Below are 25,816 nucleotides of genomic sequence, written 5' to 3'. Positions count from 1 at the left end.
TATTTTGTAACTTTTCCTGCTTTTTGCTGTGTTGGTGAAGCTGTTGCAAAGAAATGGCAAAAGAGACCTATCCCTGTTCTTCCCAGCAAGAAGCAACTCTTTGGGAAAGGTCAAGGCCATTGTACCTTCACCTCCCAAGAACCTCTAGGATACAGAGGAATGGCTCTTCAACTCAGCCGGCAGTAAACACTGCTCAAAACACTGCTTTCAGTTTCCACTAGGTTAACCCCAAGTTGTTTATGTTGGATGCCAGCTTGAAATTTTTCAAAGAGCTGAGTGATCGGGATACATTGCTACCCCGGCGTTACCAGGTGTGAATCCTCTGACTGGCTGTGCAAGTGGCACAAGCCTTATGGACACATTCTAGCATTTTGACACTGCATCACAGCAGTAGGGTGCGGTTCTGCATAGACTGGCATTTTTGAGGGATATTAAATGTCAGCCTGATAAGTATGACATCTGGGACGAACATTTCAGCGAGGATTAATTGAATAAGAAAACCGTGCCATAACTGCATATTGTGCATCAGTAATAAAATGGGGTCTCCTCAGGGCAGCAGAGGCAACTTCATTGCCTGAAGCACGAGTTTCATAAAGTTCCACGATGGGCTGGTCTCTCAGCAAAACCTGTAAAAAGCAACCATTTCATCGGAGTGCATTTTTCTCCCCCAGCACTTCCTCTGACCACAAATCTTCGAAATTGCCTGAGGGTTCGGGTCCATAGCTCCGGGGTGTGGCAGGGTTTGTAATCTGAGCAGCTAGAAGGTGATATCAGTTCCTCTGGCGACTGGCTTCCTGATTCCACCACTCCCGCCTTTTAGTTATCTAGTAAAAATATAGCCAACAAATGTCAGTGAAAAAGATGTTAAATACCTGTGCAGTGAAAAGGTTGCCAATCAAAAAGTGGAAGAAAAAGCAACTCAAAAGTAGCCAAACATGTAATGCTGCTAGGGTAATTGTTATTGGCTAAGGAGGGTTTAGTGGGATTGTGAATGTCTCGTTTAGGGTTAGGATAGGGGTTAGGGTAAGGTTAGAGTAAATATGTTGGTGTTTCGCTATTGCTTAGGGTAGATGTTCAGGGTTGGTGTTCAGGAACAGGTTTGAATGAGTTTTAGAAAAGTGTAGGAGGTTGGAAAGGGCTGGTGATGTTGGCCTAGGATAGTGGTTAGGATAAAGTAAGCGGTTGCAGTTAGGGGGTGGTTGGTATTAAAGCAAGGGTTAGGGCAATAGCTGTCTCGTTTGTGGCCAGCTGGTGATGAGGTTGGAGAAATGGTCCCAGTACATTTTCTATTTATTTTACATTCAGTAATATGCAAATAAAATGCATTAGCGGGCTGAAGGGTTAGTGTTCTGAGAGTTCAGGGTAGGTAGAGGGTTGTAATTGGAGTTGGGGTGATTGTTGGGTTTTTGTTGAAGGTTTGGGTTATATTTATGGTTGCAGCCTTGTTCATTTGTGTATACAAAAGGATTTTCCTTTTGTTCAGACTTATTGCAGGCAACATGATTGCAGTTTGCATTGCTATATTGAACGACTACATTTTTGAAAACTACATTTTGCTGACTACATATTCACACAGAACCCTTCCTTCAACCTTCTTGCCCCAAGAAAAGTTCAAGTTCATCATTCGTACCCTGACATGTGCCTTTCTTCATCAGGGGGACAGGGTGGTGGAGGATGTGAATACTGCAAAAAAGGAATCCCGAAAGGAAAATGTAAATCTCCCGCCTCTCCCTAACAACCCCCCCCCCCGCCCTCCCTGCACATTGTAATGCGATTGTGTTTGGGGGTAGGGGCCCCGCCCAAATACACTCTTGGGATCATTTATTATCCTAACCCACCCCCCACATGTTAGCAAAAATGCGCAGTATAACATTTTGCATTTGTCGCTTTGTGATTTTATGCAATGCAGTCATGGGGTGATACCGCTGGGGATCTACAGGATGTGCATCTACATTTTATGATTTGGCCCTCCTAACTAATCATACCTCAGATTATCAGCAAATGCCACTTTCACAGTTCAGCGCCCAGTGTTTCACCAAATGCTGGCTGCTATACTTCGGTTGAGCATGCACTTTTACAAAAATGGGGTTCTCAAAACATTGCCAAACCATTGCGTTAAACTGTCCAATTTTAAAAATAATCTAATCCATACACATGTGTAAAAAATAAATAAATAAAAATAAAATTTGAGAATAGTCATAAGAATTTACACATTTGTCCATTCAAAAACGTTTAAACCATCCATAGTCTTTCAGAGTGCAAATAATTCTGTTTTTGACAAAGTTTCAAAGATCCAGACTTGACTAATTTTGGTTCAATGACTGTCAGAAGCATATAAGGCTATGAAGTAATGATTTTAATATTAGATTTATAAATTAATTACAATTTAAACACATCCCATTTTCATTTTTAGCAATATTTGAACTGATTTATCAGGGCTCATGCTCCCTAGCTCTTGTGCTGTCCAAACTGCAGTCTTTTTATGGACCTCGGTCGGTCTGGGTGAAGAAATTGACCTTATTGCTTACACAAATGTTTGTATTTATTTTATGGGATTCGGCAGTGGGCTGATTTGCCGATCGAGGAGCAAGTGAGGGATTTGATGATGGCAGTGACCCTAATCTTGTGGCACATTGACTTCTGCTATGTGATACTAGTGCATTCACGGGCTCATGGAGTGCTGTCCTGTCAATCCCCATTGTCACACATTTGGCTCTGCACACAACTTCACTTGGCAGCTGATTCGGACCATTTGCAGGACAAGCTGGTTCCCATACCAGACGAGGCTTTGTTTGTGGCAAGACCAGAACTCCTTTTGAGCAAACACATTACCGAATGCCTGATGTATTCATCACTGTTGCTGGTGAGCAACAATGGGAAACCAGTAGATGCACGATAGTTTACAAGCGGACTCAGCGTGGCATACATTTCTTGTAACTGAAGGAGTTTTCCTGGAGTTGCGAGATTCTCTTAATGGCTTCTTACTGGTTGTGAAACTTGTTTTCTGAACTGCTTTTGTAACTTTAACCACCCTTTTCTCCTCACTTCTGGAACATCACCCAAAAAACGTTAAACCCCTCTCCTGATTTCGCTTTCCTGATGGTCTGTCGCTTGAAAAATAACCTTTGGTCACATGCTTATCTGCGAAGCCCCAGAAGCGAGTTATGATAGTTGGAGCTTGTATCTGCCAGTTCTGGTCACTCCAGGAAAGTTGTTCTTGGTCGCTGTATAAAAAAGATTCTGCCATTGAGTGCTACAGACCTCAAATGTACTGACTTTTTGGAAAGCGTTTTGCCCTTCCCATTTGGTGTGATTTTGGATCATTACATCCCAGGAATAATCATTTAGGTTTTTTCTAGTTCTCCGTAATCACAACACATTTTATGACTGCTATAATTACATAACCTCCAGTCCAAGAATTTGTAGTGTTGGATAGAGCAAGGAGAGCGCTGGGGGGGATGGGGAGTCCTGTTTCCTTAACACTATTTTCCTTTCAATGTGACTGGGTACCTTCTGGTGCAGGCAGGAATCATTTGGCATTCTTGGCGCCTAGTTCTCCATCGAAAACAAGGATTTCCCCATCTAATCAAGTCTTTAAGCACCACTCTGGGGCTCATCTGTTTCCGATCACCCGCAATATCATATATAAACTCCACACCCAAATTGGTCTAACACCCCTGGCTCATACTCTTCACTCCTATTGCCTTTTCAGACCTCTGACTGGTGTCATGTAGATGGCTTTCCTTGTAGCTATTAGATCAGCCTGTATGATTAATAAACCGTAGATTCCATCACTTTCTTGGAGACATTGATTTTACTGGCCCATCTGTCCTTTGGAAAGTGGTATCGGAATTCCACATTATGAAATGGTTCTCCCTGTCTCGGCCACGAGCAGACTCCCTTTCAGAGGTAATCATCTGGCAACAATAATCGTGTAATTTTGTCTTGCATTACTATGAAACGAGGGGCAACTCTGGTATTGATGAAAGGGATTCAGAGCAGGTGTTCATAGTCAATACAGGGAGTAACTCTCCCTTTCTGATCCATCCTGCTATGCAAGCTTAGCAGACCTAGTTTTGAAGGGCGAGAGCAAGTACCAGAAACTTCACTAGGCTAATGGGGCGGTCCAAATTAGTGGTATAGCCTCTACTGTCCATTATTCTGTTATTTCTAATTGAAACTCCTGCCTTTCAATGTTATTTTCCATGGGTAGGTTGCTGTGCTCTGAAGAAGACTTCTGTGCTGATCACTACTGTAACTGTTCCTTAAACGTTGCTGGTGAAGTTTTCTTTTTGTGCACTATAAACTAACAGTTGATTTCTCTGAACAAAGATGATGGGTCCTAGTTTGGACTTAAAAGTGCATGAACGTTTGTGAAATTGTTAAGTCCTGCGTTAATACGTTGCATCTAATTGGGATACTTTGTTTGCACATCCAGACAGAAGAGCACAGGATATGTGTCTGTGTGAGAAAGCGACCCCTGAATAAATCAGGTAAGTGTGCTTATGCAGGAAAACAGTAACTATCGACAATATTGTTGGAAATTGATCATACATTGTCAAATATTTTCCTTAGAAATGTTGGTGATGGTCTGTAGGAATTTCTTCCTGAATTTCGAGTGACCAGTGAATCCCACTCACTGGGCTCCAAGTGGTGGAGTAGCAGAGCAGCCCAAGCTAACTCTCAGAAGGTTGGAGTTGATAACTTGCAGTGTTCTTTCTTTAATGTTAAATGAGACTATCAACAGTTTTTTATAAAAATGTAATTATTTTTTATATGGAAAGGCAAAAGATAAATCACTGCGTTACTGAACTTTCTGCAATGTAACAAGTAAGCCATTCCCAGGTAAGACTTTACTGAGCTTTTCTTGAAGAGTCCATAAACTGGTAACCTAAACGCTCTACTCAGGATAGTTTCACGATTTCAAGGAGGCGGAGCAGTTGTGCCTATTTTTGGCAATGTTTGGTTGGAAAGTTATGTTCTGCAAAAAATTCCCAAGGACCGGGCCCAGGGATGAAGAAACTGAGAGGACTCTCTAGCTCCATTCATAAGAGCAATATCCAGGGTTCGACTAGCAGTTCTGCAGTCAAATGGCAATGGGACCTTGCCCGTTTGGCGGCCACCTTAGTTTCCAGCGGTGATACAAGTGTAGGAGGGACCAAAGACTATTTTGGAGAGCGGTTGAGGATTAAGTGATTCTGTGGTTGAGGGTCTGATCTGCAGGAGCTGAAAAGCTAAGACCCTGTAGTCTACAGCAACGATGGGTTCCTCCAGCCTGCCACAGGATTCAGCTTCTGAGGATATGGTCAGCTTGAAGACTCCACGGAAGTACAAATATTGAAGAAAAGCTTGAAAGATGTACTTTGCTAACACCGTTTCATATGCATACCCACGAAAATATCACAATACCTTCTGGTGGAGTCGATGAATACCTTTGTCCTCATTCTGTTCCAATGTGTTTACAAAGGCCTTGGCAGCAGTTTTCCTGTTTGATACCCTGGGTCTGTTGCTATACATTGGTGGGTGCGGTGAGTCTGCCATAGATACTCTGCCCTAGAGCTTAAGCTAAGGATTCAGTCTCTGGGAGCATTTATGGAATCCACAAAGGGGCCATACCTAAAGACTGCAGGGTGATTAGCATTTCTGAGATGTTAGAACGATTGTCGGCCATTTCAAGGCATATTAGTAAGGGGGGTAAAATTGTCAAATGGCTAACTAGCCACTAGTCGTCCACTTCCCCTCCTCCCCCACGATTCGCCACATATACACACGATAATGGCTTACTTGCCATGAGTCAGTTAGCACTAGCGAATGGCTGGTGGCAAATGCACATTGAGGCCCGCTAGTAAGCTTCTTGGTGTTATCACTATACAGGTTGGAACTAAGGGTTCTGAGAGGCATTGCAGTGACTACAAGTGATGGGACAATCTTCAGATTACAGTCCAAATTAAGTGTGTTCGGGTGACCAAAGTTTCAAATCTGAGGCATGCTCCGCAGAAGGCCGAAAGCAGACATCCCTATGGCTCCTCTCTGAAGGGCTAGACTGCTCACATGGCCAATATAGAGATTGTAGGCCGTTGGAAATGGAAAGGACCTTGCACAATATTTTGAAGGTGACTTTCTATCACATGGCAAACAATGTTTTGTACAACCTGGGAGGTGAATGATCCCTAAAGCTGTCAAAATGTGAGCTGCATTTGTGAATGTGGTCAAATATTTTTGACACAGGCAGGGTGTTTCCCCAGTACATAACACTTGGACTGTCTACCAAAGTGAAATCAGACTTTCAGGAAAGGGAGTTTAACCAAGCTGCATTAAATTTAATAATTTGCACGTTGAGAACAGATAGAATTATTCGCAAAAAAGTGTCCGTTTTTATGCCAATTATTTCATCCCCCGATTTACAAAGGAATATAGGACAGGCAAGGTATTTTAACTCAACTGGGTTCAGTTGTGTGCATACACGTTTCCTCCACTGATGGTTGCACGAGTGGTTCAGAAACCCAAGAAATGCTTGAGTATTCTCTTGGTACAAATGTGTTCACCTCCACTTTGCTATTCGGAACTGGTGAACCACATTCTCCTGGCAAATCCATCTCCCCTTAGAATGTAGCAGGTTAATAGTCCACATATCAATTAGGTTTCTCTGAACTTGGTACCTTGGGTCCTGAGGTCCTAGCATATGCACATTTAAATCTGTATAAACACATTTTGGAGTTTCTGGCAAATTAGAGCTTTCACTACTAATACTACAAGATTTTAGGATATTGAATTTGTCTGCATTGTGTAGTTCTGACAATATCAGTCCAGCATGAAGCACAAGCAATCTTGATATTGAGGCACAAGAAAACAAACATGTAATCGTTTTTTCATTTGCTGTTTTAAGGATTTCTGCACAAGGTGTTCTCTACAAATCCCCCCTAAACATCTTACACTTTGAAATTGAATGCAATATAGATTTGTTTTAAGTTAACGTCTGCACATTGTTAACCACTTCATTTGGCAGAGTTGACATTTGTGAACTTTAAACTGCTTTACCTTTGTTAAAATCAGCATGCCCGGTTTTGAAATTAAGGCTATTTCTGTATTGTAGCCTTACCTTCACTGTTAACTTAAAGTGAAGAACAGACACATCTGTGCTCTTCCAAGAATTACTGAGTGTATGGGTCTGCAACCTGCTGCTCACTAAACTTGTTTGGGTTTATTTTTTGCACTGGAACGCCCATGATTCCTCACCATTGTGCTGGCTAGGACTGATAGGAATCATGGGCCTAAACAATCCTTCATTAACCATTGTGAGGTCCTTGAGGAAGTCTTCTCTACGGGTGCATTAACAGACTTCCAGCACTTTAGTATACAGCGTTTTGCAACTACGCAAGCAACATAAAATAGTAGTGGTCTCAGCCACCTTGCCAGTGTTAAGAAGGATTTCTGAACTCTGACCAGGATGGACAGAGGTTCAGAAGGCCAACCTAGTTTCTTGGAACAGGGTAACCTCTGGACAAGCCAGACCAATCAGGGTAGCTATGGCAGGCGTACAAGACTAAGTCTCAGGAGGTGTGTGGGTGACTGAAGGACCTCAATGAGCACATCGAGCAAGGACACTTACAAATTTTGCCAGACAGGTGTTGTTTTAAAAATATACACACTTATTACGAGGCCTTTGTAACATAGACCATAGAAAAGAATTACAGTAATTCATGCATGCATGCAGAGGGAAGAAAACGGCACTCCACCATGAGGTACTACTGGTCCCAAAAATGACAAACTCGAATCAAAGTAAAGACACGAGTTTTAATGATGGTAAGAAAAAAGGCAAAAAAAGCAAAACGCACAAGGCAAACAAAGCAGGACGCCAAGGATGGGTCCGAAAAGACGGTTTCGCGCTTCTCTGAGCGCTTGGTCACATTGACCAGGAGGTCTAAAAGGGTGACTGCACAAAATGTCGACAACCTAGATGGAAAGAAAACAGGCAGTGCAGTTGATCTTTAGGCCCAGTTCAACATTAGTTATTCACCTAACTAAGAGGCAGTCCAAGCCTTAAGAGGGGAGCCTTGTGCTCAATAGTACATGTAGTGCCAGTGCACACGGTGGTTCCAATGGGCAAAACGGTCTCTTCAGTGGTCTGTAGCAGCTCGGGAAGGTGGATAAGGCGATGAATAAGTTCCCACTATTCAAGAAGGACCTCCACTTGAAGGCAGAGGCAGTTCGAGAGTTCGGGATGGAGTCGCTATTTCACAATAGCAGTGGACAGGAGAGGGGGCCCCCAGGGGCCACTCATGTGTAAAAATGGGCTCTTGCGCTAGGGGCACCGGTTGGGTTATTGATTACTCACTGGTGCCTGATGCAAGGAGACCCAAACTTCGGCAGGTTAGTCCAATTCGGTTGCAGGATCGAATGCGGCAAAAAGGACATCGCAGCACCTTTTAGTTGCGGAGATCCAGCGAGGATTCCCAAACGGGACAATGGTGATTTCTCTGCCCCATGTAAATGAATCGCCCCAGTTTCACTGCAGCAGGCTTCAGGGGCAAGAGGGTTACAAATGCAGTGGACTTGCAAAGGACGTTGCCGCAGCAGGGCAGAAGGGCAACACGGTAACCGTGTTTGGTCTGGGCGCACTCGTCTCACTTCAGACCAGGGAATGCCAAGTGGACTAAATTCTTTGTGAGGGTGCCGTGGACACAGAGCTAGCAGTATACCAAGTTTCGAGGGCCTCCTCGAAACGACGGCGGAAACGCAGCAAAGGTCCTGCATAAGCTGGTCAGCCCACTGGTTGGCCCAGGGACACTTCCGAGAAAGCTTACTTGCAGGTTTTGGTGAAGGTGCCGAGAATAGTTGGTCCCACTATTACAATGGGTTGAAGCGGCTTTGCAGACCTGCTGGGACGACCAGATGCAGAGGGGTCCCACGGGACGACATCGGGCTCAGGGTGCCAAACCTTCCAGCAGGTCACCAGTGGTTCCTCGACTCAGCTTCGTAGTTGCAGGATACTTGGATCCTATCCTTTGTTCAGTGACAACTCGGGAGATCGACATGGTAGTGGTGTTTCCAGCCTCCTCTTATCCAAAGTTCCCTTCATGCCAAAACGGAGAAGACCCAATGGGAGATCTGCTCACACACACTCCATACGTGGACTAATCACAGACCAAGTGGTCTCAGGAATTCAGGACACTCCAGACTCTCTGGCACCCAGGATGTGTATTGGGACCAGACATCCCAGCCCACATCCTGGAGGCACACAAGGCAAGCAGAAGCCTGCGAAAGCATTGAGATTTGCCGGAAAGTGGATGACCAAATAAGGACTGGTTCAGGTCAACTCGACCTGGGGAAGGTGAGGGGGCAAGATGGCCAAAGGACATGACAAAGAACCTTGTGGCAGGGGCATTTTGGAGCCAGGCCACCTATTTGTGCCAAACGTGGTTAACATGGCAGGAAAGGGTTAAAAAGAATGCGAAACGAAAGCTGCCGCCAGTCCTGTCCCTGACACATCTGCACAGTTCATAAGTCCAGCAAGAGTATCTAGGGCCTTTGGAAATGACTATAGGCCCAAGTGTGCTGTATGGTAAGATACATTGCACACTTGTTACATGTTGCAACATGAGGAAAGGACTAAGGGAAGCAGTCTCCCAGTACTGACTCTCTTAAGGGCATGTCAGTTTCCCCATAAAAAGTTAGTGAAAGCCCAGAGGAGTGCAGCTGAAGGCTGTGCTTCTCTGGCAAAGTCAGTCAACGGTATTGAAACAGCAGCAAAAGTTTGGGTGTTGACACATGGAGGGAAAATTACATACACATGTGAAATCTTTCCTAACAGCCAGTATCCCTTACCAGGTATTTCATGGGGATGCAGGGATTGATGTGATTTCCTCCAGGATGTCTGCAACCTCTCCCCAAAATGTTGCTTCTAAGGGACAAGACCAATACATATGGTAAGCGTCAGCATTTGGTGCATCACATTTCTCCAGCATGGGGTCTGGCATGGATTCACATGCTCATGAATATTCCCCGTCAGGCTGGGAATCCTAGGTAAAGAAAAAAATCAGTATCAGTTTCGCTTCTGATCTCTTCCTTAGTAGTAACTGATCTCTGGGTCATACTGCCCCCAGCCAATGACTGCCCTCTCCCTAAGCTCCGCCTCTGGCAGCCATCCTCAGATTTTTACCGCACGCTCAAGTGTTGGGAGTCCTCATGCTTTAGCTCGAGTTTTTGCTGCGTTTTCGCACTTTTTCAGGAGATTTTTTTTTTCGGTTTAATCGAGCCTCAAGCTCCACCGTTTCTACTTCCGATAACGGGGACCCGTTTCGGAATTCTTCTATGCGCCTCAAGGGTGAATTTTTCGTCGAGTTTATGCTTGTTGGAGGATTCCGGAAGATCTGCGGCGTACCTCAACGGACATGGACCAGGACAAAGGAAGCTAGACGCCTGTATCCAAGCTGTTCAGGTGCTGCCCTGGATGCGTATTGCAAAACGTTTTCAAGGAGGATGAGCATTTGCGATGCCTCTACTGCCTCCATGAGGACAAGATGCACAGCAGGTGAGAAGGCGAAGAAAGTGTCTGAGCTGGCTTCTAAGTCCTGTGAGGGTGCCCCGGCGACGGGGGCCCAACAGAAGGCCGAGCACTGCGAGTCCGCGGGCACCTGGAGCACCGAAAGGTCGGGCTCTTCGGCTGCCAGGCAGGGCGCAACTTCCCCGGCACGTTCAACCACGAGCCAGCACTCTTGTTCGGGAAAGAGGAAGTTAGAGAAACCGGGTAAGCTGCTGGAGCGGCCCTGGTCGATCTCGAAGGGGGAGCGAGGCGTTGACCCTCCCCCCAAGGCGAAGGCCCAGGACGCACCTAAGGTGGTGAGGGCTTTGATCCAGCCGGCAAAGGCCTCTATCAAAGCGGTCGCTGCGACCCTGGCGAAGCCGGCTGAGACTACGCCAGTGGAAACGGCCTCTGGCCCCAGAATATCCCTGTCACCGCGGAGGGAATCCTCTTACCAGCCCATCGTTAAGAACCCCATGAAGTCCCCAGAGGAAAAAGAGGGGGGTGGGGGGCGGTGGCCATTGCAGACTCTGAATCAGCCTCTGAGGAGCTGCTTGTGGAAACCGAGAAGGGCCTCAGCGAGAAGTTCATAGGCCTCAACGAGAGGTTCGAGAAGATTCGATTCCAGGGGACAGTCCCCGCTGACGTGATCGAAGATATCGATGATGGCGACAAAGAGGGACCAGTGGGGCAGCCATCCCGTCCGTCGCAGCCATTACCCGAGCCCCAGGATAGCTCGGCGGCCATTTTGTTGGCGATACAATCCTTATGTACCGAGATAAGGACGAAATTACCACGGACCCCGACGGAGGATCCCGAACCGGGCCCGACGGGAAACCCTCTGAACAAGCGGAGAGTCCACCCCTCTCCGCCCTTCGTGCCCGTGAGGCCTGTGGACCCCTCATCCCCCTCGCTGGACCCTAGAGAGGATACGGCGACGGATACAGCGACTGGGACGGATGACGATGGCGATGACACAGCAGACATCCCGTCATCACCCCCCTCGGGCTTCTCCAGCCGACGAAATTGGCTCCTTTCACGCCATGATAACCAGGGCATCCGAGCTCTTCCAGCTCTGCCCTGAAGAACAAAAAAAGGAAGGGTTTCTCTACCAACGACGAGAGGCCAAGAGGAAGACGTTTCTCGCTGTGCCTTTGCTCGACATCTGGGACGAGGGGCTTGCTGTCCTCAAGAACCCTTCCACAACACCCGCCAAGAGGGACAGGTACGAGAAGAAGTACAGAGTCCCCAATGCTGCCTCCTTGTGCCTTAGGGCCCAGCCCACGCCGGACTCTGTCGTCTCGGCAGCGGCTAAGAAAGCAGCGGGTGCGGCGGCTTCCACTTCCCCGCCGGACAGCGAGGCAAGAAGTTGGACTCCATGGGACGACGAGTCATCTCGGCCGCGACAACGATTAAGGCGGCCAATGCCTTAGCGATCGTGGCCCGCTACGACAGGCTCCCCTGCTAGACTTCCTACCTGACAAGAGGGCAGAGGCCCTACAAATTCTGCAGGAAGGTGAGGTGGCGTCGGATCACGCCATAGCGGTGGCAATGGACATTGCCGATACCGGGTTTCGCCAACTGGGCAACGGAGTTTGCCTCCGACGACGAGGATGGCTCAAGGCGACAGACTTTCGCCAGGACGTCCAGACCAGAGTGTTGGATATGCCGTTCGACGGCAACAACCTTTTTGGTACGGCGGTGGACGAGTCTCTCCAGGCCATCAAGACCGAATTGGATACGGCCCGGGCCCTAGGGGTACTTCAACGACGGCCCTTTCGGACCTCCGGAGGCAGACAGGGTGCCTCCAAAGGATTCAGTGGTGGCTCCTCCACATACCGCCAGGCGGCCCGCTCCTCTTCCCAGGAGCCCTACAGAGGTCGTGGCAAGCAAGGGGGATCCCGCCGTCGTCGCCAAGGTGGCAAGGCCGCTTCCAAGCAAGACTGACCCAGCCGTGTCGTCGGGCCCCCACCGAAGCACCCCAGTGGGAGGCCGGCTGACGAAGTTCATCAGCGTGTGGGAGTCCATCTCCGACTATTTGGTGCTGGACACCCTGGCCAACAGGCACTCGCTGGAATTCCAAAAGTGCCCTTGCATTCCTCCCGTGGCCAGGAAGGAGAATCGCGTCCCTCAACTGCTGTTGGAGGGAAGGGCGATGCTCAAAGGTGCCATCAAGCTCGTCCCCAGGAGGCTCTGGGGCTCCGGAGTGTACTCCAGGTACTTCCTCATCAGAAAGAAGACAGGCGGTTGGCGCCCCATCCTGGACCTGCATCGGTTAAACAAATACATCAAGGCGCAGAAATTCAGGATGGTACCCTCCAGCACGTGCTGGGACAGCTGGAGGAGGGCGACTTCCTATTGTCTTTGGACCTGGAGGATGCTTACTTCCACATCCCCATTCTAAAAGAGCACAGGAAGTTTCTCAGGTTCGTGGTTCAGGGACGCCACTACCAATTCAGAGCCCTACCGTTCGGACTAAAGTCGGCACCCAGGGTATTCACCAAGGGCCTGCGCCTGCAGGGGATCCACGTCTACCCCTATCTGGATGACTGGCTAATCCGGGCAAGGACAAGGGAACTCGCCGTCAAACACACAGCGAGGACCGTCCGGCTGCTCACGGAACTGGGGTTCGCCATCAACCACCCCAAATCCCACCTGGTTCCGTCGCAAGTAGCATTGTTTCTGGGAGCGAAGCTTGATGCAGTGGGGCAATTGGCCTCCCCGTCAGAGGAAAGGACCAAGACCATCCTGGGCAAGGTGCGGCAACTGCTAGCCATGGACGTGGCCAGAGTGAGGTCCATCAAGTTCCTCCTCGGGATGATGTCCTCATGCATCTATCTAGTACCCCTTTGCAGACTTCGGATGCGTCCGCTACAGGAGTTCCTCGACGCCCGTTGGTTTCAGGCGACGGGCTGCTTCGAGGACAGGATCCCTCTCAACGAGGAGTTCTGTCGGGCGATCCTATGGTGGGGTACCCATGCTCACCTCACTACAGGCACAGACTTTCAAACCCTGACTGGAGACTGACGACGGACGCCCCTCTGGAGGGTTGGGGGGGGCCCCCACACCGGAGATCTCCACGCAAGAGGCCTTTGGCTCCCGGAGGAGAGGTCTCTTCACATCAACATTCTGGAGCTCCGAGCAGTGTTCCTTCCGTCCCTCAAGGAGAAAGTGGTGAGGATCTTCACCGACAACAACACCACGATGTTCTACATACGGAAGCAGGGGGGCACCAGATCCCCAGCCCTATCCAAGGAGGCCCAGGATCTGTGGCACTGGGCCGTCGCCCAGGGGATGTTTCTGGTTCCCTTCCACTTGGCAGGAATAAAAACCATTGCCGATTCACTCAGCAGAGAGCTGCGCTCGTGCCACGAGTGGCAACTACGGCAGGACCAGGTGAATCGGCTCTTTCGACGATGGGGCAAACCCCGGATCGACCTTTTCGTGATGGCGACAAACTCCAAGTGCCAGAGGTTCGTCAGCAGGTTCCCGCAGTTGAAGAGCATGGGCGATGCTTTCTCGTTCCCCTGGGATGGCCTGTTTCTATACGCGTTCCCTCCGTTGCCGCTCCGCCTCATCAACCAGCTCAAGAAGTCCAGGTGCAGAATGATCCTCGTCGCACCGGCGTGTCCGAGGCAGATCTGGTTCCCGGACCTTCTGGACTTGTCAACGTCCCCACCAGTCAAGCTGCCGGCAGACGCAGATCTTCTCTCCAGAGAAGGGGGCGCCATTCTCCATCACGACCCACAGTCGCTGAACTTGCAGGCCTGGCTCCTGCAGCACTAGAGTTTAGGGGGTACGATATCCCGGCTGACTGCAGAGAGGTTCTTGCAAAAGCCAGGGCGTCCTCAACTCTAAAGTGTTACGGTTAGAAGTGGAAGAGGATCTCCGTCTGGTGCCGTGCACAGACGATTAACCCTCTGCGGATTACGGCCCCTCAAGTACTGCCATACCTACTGTCGCTGGCCAAAGCTGGACTGGCTCACGCCTCCATCAAAATACATCTGGCTGCCATCTCCCGATATACCAGGACTACGGGACGGGCGTCCTTGTGGTTTCATTGCCTGGTGAAGGAATTTATGAAGGGACTATCCGATCGTTCCCGCTGGTGAACGCTCCTGCCCCGGCGTGGGAGCTTAATGTGGTGCTGGCCAGGCTCATGGCGCCCCATTCGAGCCTATGCATTCGGCGCCTTTGAAGTTCCTGTCATGGAAGACAGCGTTCCTCGTGGCCATCACCTCTGCACGATGAGTGGGAGAGATCCAGGCCCTATCTTGCAAGCCTCCATACTTGAATTTTCAAGACACGAGGATGGTGCTGAGGACGCATCCCTCCATGCCCAAGGTGCCATTGGACTTCCACCTTAACGAGCCCTTGTTACCAGTTTTCTTCCCGTCGTCTTCGACGCCGGCCGAGAGGACTTTGCACTCGCTGGATGTAGCTAGAGTGCTGAAGTTCTACGTGGACCGCACAAAGTTTTCTGAAGAACTCACAACTGTTTGTGAACTTTGGGTCTGTGAATCAAGGGAAGGCTCTCTCGAAGACTTCCATTTCCAGATGGCTCTCCGGCTGCATTGTTAGGGAGAATTCTCTGTAAGGCTAATTTCCCAAACCTAGTGAGTCCCCCAGCAGCTTTGCTGGATTTTTGGGGTTTATTTTTTTCTCTCCTAAGAGTGAGATTCTTTTGCTCCCACTCTTAGACATGATTTGAGGTGTTCCTTTCACTTCCATGTGTTTTATGGGCTATGGGGTCTTTTACTCCATAGGGTCTCATGTTTTTTTATGTGGGTTACACAGCACCCTCCATGCCGTAACCCAGGGGTGTCGTAGCGACCCCCCAATATAGACTCCATACCCTGGGACTGACTGTCTCCCAGGGCATGTAAAGTCACCATTGGCTTTACTAGTCCCAAATTATGAACAGAAACCAGTACAAGCCATCATATTGTGGACGTACTGGTCGGGGCAATTCAGTAGCCCCGGGTTCTGTTGTTCGAGGGGGCACGTCTCCGTCCCCCCTGATCAAGTTTTGGCTGGTGGCAGGGGATACTACTTTTTATATTTGACCGCGAATATACCGTTATGGGATTTTCCCATTGTTCGAGGCTACCAACTTTAATTATTTAATTCTTATAGCCTCAAACATACCGACGGTTTATTTAATATTAATTCACCGGTTGGTATTTTTTGCCAGAACTCGATTCTAAAATGGTGTTTGTGTTCTCTTCTGTGACTCCAACCCGAGTTGACCCCTTTGTTCCACTTTATGACGGGCTTCTCCACAGAAGCCTCCAAAAGTGGTGCCACTCTGTCTGGGTACCACAGGGGGTGTTGGAGGGGGTTTAGGCACCCTGGACTGAGTTACCTTGGTAACTCAAGTCGCACTCTTGTGTGATTGGCCCAAGTGGTGAGCCGGCCAAAGTTTGACAGCTAGGCTGAGTGAATGGGGGTTTGCTGCATAAAAGCAGGGCTTTGGGGACTGGAACTTCAGCAGTCGCCACAGGACCCAAGAATCCCAGGAGGGAGAAGCTGAGCCGACCTGCAACGACGACACCACCGGTGGAGCCCTGCTGAACCGTCTCACCACTTTTCCCGACGACAGAGATCATCTCCAGTCCGGAGATTCTTCTTCCTTTGACTGGTGGGGATAACCAGTTTCGCCGCCTTTTCACCTTCCTGGAGCATCTCGTGGCCGCCTTGCCCGGGCCAAGCACCCCGGCAACCGTAATACCACGGTTTACCACTAACACAAAGAGAAGGGTAGTGCCTTTTAACCAGAGAACTCTGCGGCTGGTTTCTTCCCTGGCAGTGCAACGACTTTCATCTTTCTTCCACGGCAAGACCTCTTCTTCCTCTGGACAAAACACCAACTTGCACCTTCTGCCAGGAACAACTGCCCCCGCTGGAGCTTCCTTCGCACTTAAAGTACTGTGTCCCGCCTGGCTTCCCTTGCGACAGATCGTTCAGGGTGACAGTAAAGCCTCGACTTTCTAACCTGGGCTGGCCTGGGACAACCTAGCTAACTTTTCTGACTTAAATTTCATCCTTTTTGTGCGAACTATCTACCAAGATTTTTTGGGCATAACCCCACTGGTGAACCTGGACCCCTTCTGCTTGCTCTCTCCAAGAGTGGGCCTTGCAATTGACTTCCTTGCTCTCCAGTAGAATTCTGCCTATCCTGCCTTACTGTGGTGCTTTGAGAAAGTATTGAAACTTGTGTGCTTATTTAACTCTGCCTTCCCCCCCTTTGTTTACAATTTATTAATGTCATTTTTTTATGTTAAGCGCTCGCCTCTGTCTGAAAATAAGTGGTTTCTCACTAAGACTTGTCTAATAAGTGAATAGGGTTGTATATATATAATAGTGACTGTGTTCTGAAATTACTTGCCACTTTTTTTGCTAGTGTGATCTCCAAGTGTTTTTGAATAAATAATTGTATACTTTTGCACCAAAGCTCTGGTCAGTTTGTTTGTACTACTGTCTCTGTACCTATTGTGTATACTCTGCATACTGCCCAACCCTTCTTGAGAGAAGTCTGACTGCTCAGCCACAGCTACCAAGTGAATCTGTGTGGTACAGACTGCTACCAAGTGGGTTTACTGCCAAACACCTGTAGTCTTAAATCTTTTGCAGTGGTCCCTAAGGGAACTGCACAGGTTTCTGCCTAACACGCATCATGCACTGTCAACGATTGGCAAACCGACCGCTGCTCCGCCGTCAGAGAGCCCATTCGACCAGAGCGATTGCTGCTACTACAGCGTTCCTGTCCGGTGTGTCCCTGCTGGACATCTGCAGGGCTGCTACGTGGAGGTCGACGCATACCTTCACGAGATCTGTGTCGATCGGGACTCCAGGGTCGGCCAAGCAGTGCTGCGCAACCTGTTCTCACCAGGCTTACCTTTAGGCGGAGGTAAGAATTGCTTAATGTTGAGTTTTGGATGTAATGCTTAATGTTGAGCCTTTGCCACCTCCCGTGGTTGTGCATGTGTCTACTGCTATGTATTTTATTCATGAGCATGTCAATCCATGCCATACCCCGTGCTGGAGAAGGAACAAGTTACTTACCTGTAACTGTTCTCCAGCAGGGGCCTGACATGGATTCACATGCAAACCCTCCCACCTACCCCTCTGCGGCTCTTCACTTGGTCATACTGCCACTTTGCGTGCTACCAAATCTGAGGATGGCTGCCAGAGGCGGGGCTTAGGGAGAGGGCAGTCATTGGCTGGGGGCAGTATGACCCAGAGATCAGTGATTGGTTACTACTTAGAAAGACGGATCAGAAACGAAACTGATTTTTTCTTTACCGAGTATTACCAGCCTGACGATGGAATTTTCATGAGCATGTGAATCCATGCCAGACCCATGCTGGAAAACAACAGTTACAGGTAAGTAACTTTTTCCATCTCCTATACACCGGGTGCAGTTCCCTCCAGGCATCCACCAATGATGATTGCGAAAGAATGTTATTCAGGGTGAGGGCTGTCTTACTGGGAGCCCTGATGGTTTTTGAAGACCTATCCAGCGCATGGTCCAAAGCTACATTGAATTCCCCTGCCCCCACCACCCCAAAATTACTTTGGATATGCCATAGGTAACAATCATTTGGTACATATTCACATAAAAATATGGGTCTTCTATGTTGGGACCGTATGTTAACCAAGAGCAATTGTTGGCCCGCCACCTTACCCCATACCACGACATACCTGCCCTGTTGATCGACCTTATGGCCTTCTAGCCCAAATCCCACGCTTGGATGATTAAGAGTAATTACCCCTCTAGCCTGAGTAGAATAGTCTGTATGGAATCGTAGCTACCCCATTTGGGCATTATATGCAAGTTACCGCTCCCCATTGTGTTTCCTGTAGCATCAGGACCTGCGGGCCATGTCTAGCAATCTAATTACTTATTTTTTAAACGCCTTTGATTATTCAGGCCTTTTACATTACACGTAAGCAGTTTTCTCAATCCGTCACCCATATCTTGTGGTATGAAGGTATTACATAATTATGACCATTACGGTTTTGGTGCAAGCGAATCAGCACTGGTCCCAGTGTAACCAGTTTTAACGTTATCCAAACATTCGGCTGAAGCCAACCTGACGCCTGAATAAAACCTCTTCAAGTGGCCAAAACTTCCACAACAAAACCACCTGTTTCCAACCCCCCCTTGCCACCCCCGCACCCTCATCACCCCCAACTTGACAATGCACCCAAAAGAACTCGTGGAGCATTCCAGGAGTAGCCATGTTGCTTCACATGGCCGCCTGATTGTCCCCCGATCTCCAATAGTCACATTGAATGGAGCCGCCTTGCCTGTCGGATCCGTGGGGCTGCGGTTAATGCCGCAGTAAAGTGAGAACTATTCCGGTCGCTGGTACCCCTTAGTCCTCTGGTCTAGGTCTATTGTTCTGCGCCGGTCTGCCCCATCTCGGGGGAATAGGTATGGAAGTCTCAATGTACTGCGTGGCCTCTGCCGGGGATTTCAAAAAATGCGCCCTTCCCGCGTGTTGGATCCTCATCTTAGCCGGGAACATCAGGGCATATGGAATCCGACGGTCTCCGAGGAGTCCCTTGACTGGTTCATAGGATCGTCTTCTCGCTTGAACCCCAGCTGAGAAGTCCGGATATATATTTATTCGGTTCCCCTCGTATTGGAGCGTTCCAGCCTCCCTAGCCAGCCGTAGGAATACGTCCCTGTCCCTATAGTTGAGGAGTCTCGCAATTAGTGTACGAGGAGGCGCACCTGGTTTAGGGGTCGGGGCCAGTGTTCGGTGCGCGCTCTCCTCCAAGAAATGCTCTGAGAATGCCTCTGGGCCAAACACTGTTTCAAGTAGCTGTTCAACTTGTTTCTCCATTTGCCCTTTTCCGAATGTCTCCGCCACACCCACCACACGAATGTTATTGCGTCTTGATCTATATTCAATATCCTCGCATTTATTCTGCATTTTAGACATGGCCTCCTTGAGCTGGGTGATGTCGCGACCATGATGTGCGATAGCGTCTTCATTAGTGCTGATTCTATTTTCCGCGTCAGTGAAACGTGTGCTCTTTCTCAACTCTGGCCTTTAGGGAACCAATGGTGGACACTGTCATCCTAGCTTCATGTTCACTGCTCGGAATCCATTTTGCCCAATTATGGTCCACCTGTCTTCTTGGTCTTCGTTCTCTGCATTTGAGGTTTAATTAGTGTTAACGTGTACTTCCGCTGCAGCGTTTGGCGCCTGGCTGCCAGTATACACATCCATAAGGCCCTTCTTATTGCCAGGGGTCCTGCCTCCTTTGCCCGTCTTGTGTGGTTCGCCCATGGTGCCGCCTCACAGCTCGAAATTGTTGTTGCTCTTCAGTGTTGGGCTCCCGAGCCCCCACTCTCTGCCATGTGCAAGGGTAGTAGGGTTCGATGCCTGGGCACCGGCAATGGATTGTGTGCTCCCACATAGTGTCACTGGATCATGGGGCCCGCATCAGTTTGTGACTGTGTGGGTTTGTATGGGTGATCGGAGGGCCTCCAGCGCCGGCCAGACTTTCAATGCAGTTTATCCGCTGTCACGGTCCTCGCGTCAACAGGTCCCCAGGTGCTATGCGTCCCCTTGCATATGGGTGCCCCACCAAACGGTCAGTTTGAGATGGGCACAATGAGGTGGGCACGCTTTATCAGACTGCAGGGATATCAGACGTGCATATATATAGTTCAGGATCTATATTTCCACTAGTGGGCCCCCAGCCGTATGAGGCTGTGGGCAGTGGCCGTCGCAGATTTGTATTTCCTGGCGGGTTGGGACCCGCGAGCGCCGCGGAGACCGGGTCCCGATCTTCCGGGAGTGTCTCACCAGCTGGACCCTCTCCCCCCTTTGCCATATCTGCAGGTTTCTTACCGTACGCGGCCCGGAGCGTACCGCTGCTACAACGCACATCCGCACGGTCAGATGTTGCCGCAGTGTTCCGCGGCATCCCCGCTGTGGATGCGAGGTACAGGGATCACTAGGGATCAGCGAGCGGCGTACCTTGCGAGGATCTGTCAACTCACCACCTCCTCTGCCTGCTCCGCTCTCGAACAGTAGCCGTCTCACACAGGCGCGAGTCAGGAGCGGGCCGCTGGCAATGGCCCCGCCCCTCCGCAGCCTCCCTCTCGTCCAGGTCCTTGGCCCTGCATTTTCCCTTCGGTGCCCTGAGCTGGATCGCGCCTGCAGCACCGGCCGATTAGGATTCAGATCGCCACAACTTTGGCGCCAAAGACCGCATGTCACCAGGATTTTCAGGCGTTGGGGACTTGACCTTGGTCTGTCTGCACAGCCGTTTGCAGCTTCTTAGGCGGCTCTGAAACGGATATTCGTTCGGATTTCTCACTAGAGCAGGAGCTCTAGATTCAGGCGGCCATCTTCACTGTGCGCTACAGCGCCCCCCGCTTCAATAGGATTTTAAAGTGCTCCGTGAAACTTTACTCTCCAAGAGTTTTGAGTTACCATAGCCTTAATTACTGTAGATGTCTGAAGATCTATTGCCCTATTTTTGGAAGATTTTGATATCAATAATCCATTGTAGGCAAATCAAATAATGGTGCCCTTCTATTTAGTAATATTAGCACTGTTAAAAGTGAAATTTGCCTACTAAAAATTGTTGGAATGCAAATTAAATAGGTTTGTACGGTCACCCTCACATAATGTGGGTTATGTAAACAGCTGTCTTCCTTCTTTGAACAGCCTCCCACTCCCTCTGTCTTGACCAGGACTTTCTTAAATTCCAGAAGCTCCTCAAAACCTTGCTCTTTACCTCTGCATCCCCCTGCCCCCACCCACTTCGCTCTGCTCATCTCAGTTGCTTGTTTGGTGTTCAGGGCCCTTATGCATTGTCTGGGCCCTGACCTCCCACACTGAATCCCCCCTAGCGTCCGTCTATCCTCAGCACTTGTCTCGGCTCATCCTCCAGCCTGGAGGCTCGCACTTACTTTTGATTACACTTCACTTGTTGCTCTCCCATGCGCACCTATCCTATTCCCCCCTTGGGTGCCTCCGGAGCTCCGAAAGGGCCCTCGTTGAAGTACCCCTAGGGCCCGGGCCGTATCCAAGTCGGTCTTGATCGTCCTGCACTTGGACGTTCTGAACACTCACAAGGCATAATAGGTTAGTCTCCCCCTCCAACTGTGCTTAATATTTTTAAGTATATTGATCATTGTTACTTAGCTTTGTCCCCTCCCTGTTTCCCTGTGGGCGCTTTGAAACAGTTTTTGCTTCCTGTATAAGCACCGAACGAGCAAACACATAAATAAAACATGGGCTGGACATTTACATTTAACAGAGAAAATAAATGGAAGTTACCTGCTGTGTGCATTATGAATGCTTGTGAAGGTGGTAAACGTCTGTGCACATCTGAGCGGCACCCAGAGGGAAGCTGGGCTTGTGTGCAGCTTGGAGTGAACATGGGTGTTGATTAGTATCAGGCGGGAACCTTGCCAGCGGGTCCAGTTTGTACACCTTTATGTACAAGCGGTTGAGGATGACTAGGACTAAATGAAGGTTGTCATGTCAGCTTTCTGTGAAAGAAGAGAACACATTGATATTACATGTCATCTTGTCTTCGAGATGGAGATTCAGATGTTGTGGAGACACTGAAAGATAAGTGCCTAGGTGCCTAAATTGTCCGTAAGGACTTCATTGGGTGTTGGACCATGTTTTCTATGAGGGATATTGCACATGTGTAGTAAAACTAGGGGCAAGGCTGCAGGCTGTTTGAGGCCTATTTCTACAGCATGGGGTTTGGCATGGATTCACATGCTCATGAATATTCCCAGTCTTCAGGCCGGGAATCCTCGGTATGGAAAAAATCAGTATCAGTTTCGTTTCTGATCTGTCTTTCTCAGTAGTAACCAATCACTGGTCTCTGGGTCATACTGCCCCCAATCAATGACTGCCCTCTCCCTAAGCCCCGCCCCTGGCAGCCATCCTCAGATTTATACCGCACGTTCAAGTGTTGGGAGTCCTTGTGCTTAGCTCTTGAGCTTTTGCTGCGTTTTTGCACTTTTTTCAGGAGATTTTCTCATTTTTTCGGTTAAAAGAGCCTCAAGCTCCACCGTTTCTACTTCTGATCAACGGGGATCCGTTTCGGAGTTTTCTACGCCCCTCCAGGGTGAAGATTTCGTCGAGTTACCATTTTGGAGGATTCCACAAGTTCCGAGGCCTACACCGGACATGGCCCAGGGAGCTCGACGCCCGGGAGGATGCCAGAACGTTTTCAAGGAGGACAAGTAATCGTTATGCCTCTACTGTCTCCATGAGGACAAGACGCACAAGGAAAAGGACTGTGCGTTTTGTGGAAATATGTTGGAGTGGACCATGAAGGATCGCCACCTCCGTCTCGCCAACTGGCTGGAAGGTAAGAGCCCGCCAGGCGAGAAGTAGTAGTAGTCCGAGCGGTCTAAGTCCTGCGAGGGTGCCCCGGCGACGGGGGCCCAACAAAAGACTAAGTACCGCGGGCACCTGGAGCACCGAACGGTCGGGCTCCTCGGCTGCCAGGCAGGGCGCACCCTCCCCGGCGCCATCGACCACGAGCCAACGCTCTGGCTCGGGTAAGAGGAAGTCCGAGAACCCGGCGTAACTTCTGGAGAGGCCCCGGTCGATCTCGAAGACTCCGGCAGAATAGGAGTGAGGCTCGGAACCTCCCCCGAAGGTGAAGGCCCCAGGCGTTCAGAAGGTGACGTTGGCTGTGATTCACCCTGCTAGGACCTCAATTGAGGATGTCGCCGCGGCCCGGGCTCAGCCTGTGGAGGCTATACCAGTGGAGGCGCCCTCAGGTACCAGTCTCTCCCTGCCACCCCGGAGGGAGTTGTCTTTCAGGCCCATCGAGAAGACCCCCACGAAGTCCTTGTTGGAAAAAAGGGGGGAGGGGGTGGTGGCTGTCGTGGATACGCACACGACTTCTGAAGAGGAGCTCATCCAAGTTGTGGAGGAGACCCAGCCCATCGGGAGGGATCCCGACGAGGGCGACGGTGACGCAGACAAGGCTCCTCAAGAGCCCTCACGCCTGTCGTTTCCGGCGCCGCAAGACACCTCGGCGGCCATTTTGTCAGCCATCCAGTCCTTATGCTCGGAGATAAGGACTAGGTTGCCCCTTCCCCCGATTCCTGAGCCAGACCCGACGGAGAATCCGGAGCCAGGACCTTTGGGGAGCCCACCGCCTAAGAGGAGGACGACGCATCCTAGGCCTCCTCTCCCGCCTCTGCGGCCTTCTCTGCCTTCCCCCCGGTCCACTACCCACGGGGATGATACATGCATGGGTGACGACGGAGGCGACGATGGGACGTGCCCCCCAGTCTTCCCCTGCCTGGGGCGTCCCCGCCCGACGAGATTGGATCCTTCCATGCAATGATCTCCAGGGCATCTGAGCTCTTCCAGCTCTGCCTCGAGGAAAAGGAGGGGTTCCTCTACCAGCGGCGCGAGGCTAAAAGGAAGACGGACCTCGCCGTACCGCTTCTAGAGGGTATCTGGGATGAGGGGCTTGCCCTCCTCAAGAACCCTGCCACGGCTCATGCAAAGAGGGACCGGTACGAGAAGTAGTACCGGGTCCCCGACGCTGCCCCCTTGTGCATTAGGGCGCAACCAACCTCGGACTCGGTCGTTTCGGCAGCGGCCAAGAAGAAAGCGGGGGGGGGGGGGCCCCATCGGCCTCGACTTCAACCTCCCCTCCGGACAGTGAGGGTAGGAAACTGGATGCGATGGGACGGGTCATCTCATCTGCAGCGACGACCATCAAGGCGGCCAACACCCTGGCCATCGTAGCCCGCTACGACGGAGTTGTGGTTCAAAATCGCCCCGCTGTTGGACTTCCTTCCGGATGCCAAGAGGGCAGAGGCCCTGGAAATCTTGCAGGAAAGTGAGATTGCCTCAGACCATGCCATTAGGGTGGCCACGGACATCGCCGACACCGGTTTCCGTCAGTTGGGCAACAGCGTTTGCCTGAGAGGAGGATGGCTCAGGGCGACGGATTTCCGCCAAGACGTTCAGACCAAGGTTTTGGACATGCCCTTCGATGGGAACAACCTTTTTGGCAAGGCAGTTGATGAGTCGCTTCAGGTGATCAAGATGGACACGGAGACGGCCCGGGCACTGGGTGTCCTCCAACGACGGCCGTCCTTTCAGAGTTCCGGAGGCAGACAGGGTGCATCCAAGGGAGCCAGCAGCAGCGCCTCTACTTACCGTCAAGCGGCAAGGTCTTCGTCGCAGGAGGCCTTTAGGGGACGCTGCAAGTCAGGTGGATCCCGCCATCGTCGCCAAAGTGGTCAAGGGGGCAAAGTGGCCTCCAAGCAGGATAGAACCGTCCGTCGGGTCGGGCCCCCGCCGAAGCACCCCGGTGGGAGGCCGGCTGATTAAGTTAGTCGACGTGTGGGAATCCATCTCTGTTAGGCAGAAACCTGTGCAGTTCCCTTAGGGACCACTGCAAAAGATTTAAGACTACAGGTGTTGGCAGTAAACCCACTTGGTAGCAGTCTGCACCACCCAGATTTACCTGGTAGCTGTGGCTGAGCAGTCAGACTTCCCTCAAGAAGTTAGGCAGTATGCAAAGTATACTCAATAGGCACTCAGATATAATAATGCAAGCAAACCCTGACCAGAGCTTTGGTATCAAAGTATATAATTATTTAAAAATACACAGTTGAAACACTCCAGCACTTATTGTAATATATTCTAAACACAGTTAATATTATGATATATACACCCCTTTTTCCCTATTAGAAACTCACAGTAAAACACCACTTATTTTCATACAGAGGTGAGCGCTTAACTAGATTGCACTCTAATAAGGTTGTGAAAAAAGGGGGGGGGGAAGACAGAATATGCAAAGGTACAACACTCTACGATTCCAGAACACTGTTAGCAAGGCAGAGAACAAAAAGTCACTGAGCCAAAGTCCAAAGGCTGGGCCCACTCTTAGAGAGAGCAGAGCACAAATGCGCCCAAGATCACACGGTTACACTAGGCTTAAAGTCTTGCAGAGAGTTCAGAAAAGTGTTTAGAGAGGCTTAGAAAAGTTTAGCCAAGGTGTCCCAGGCTTACCCAGGTTCGAAAGCCGGGGGCTAAATCTACCCCGTACAGTCGGTAGCAAGGGAAGCCAGGCGGGACACGGTACCTTAAGTGGGAAGGATCCTCCAGCGGTGGCAGTTCTTGGTAGTGGGTGCAAGTTGCGTCGTCCTCCAGGGGAAGAGAAGATCTCGACTTGGAGGAAAGATGAAGGTTTGTTGCACTACCAGGGCAGAAACCAGCCGCAGAGTTTTCCGGTTAAAGGTGGTACCTTTGTCTCGCGGTT

General features: G+C 50.0%; 1 protein-coding gene across 5 annotated transcripts in view; it reads left to right on the top strand.

Annotated features, from left to right (window-relative positions):
• The window catches only part of KIF2C (kinesin family member 2C), a 1,350,025-nt gene that overhangs the window by 588,509 nt on the left and 735,700 nt on the right, over positions 1 to 25,816 (top strand). For all 5 annotated transcript variants that reach the window (XM_069642340.1, XM_069642339.1, XM_069642341.1 and 2 more), the window contains one exon: positions 4,439 to 4,493. In XM_069642340.1, coding sequence (XP_069498441.1) covers positions 4,439 to 4,493 — 55 coding nt within the window. The remainder of the gene's footprint in view (positions 1 to 4,438; positions 4,494 to 25,816) is intronic.

This window comes from Ambystoma mexicanum, chromosome 1q (genome assembly GCF_040938575.1).
Source record: "Ambystoma mexicanum isolate Mex_15411 chromosome 1q, UKY_AmexF1_1, whole genome shotgun sequence".
NCBI classification, from domain to species: domain Eukaryota; kingdom Metazoa; phylum Chordata; class Amphibia; order Caudata; family Ambystomatidae; genus Ambystoma; species Ambystoma mexicanum.
Note: the sequence above shows the minus strand (reverse complement) of the source record. Positions and strands in the feature narration are given on the sequence as shown.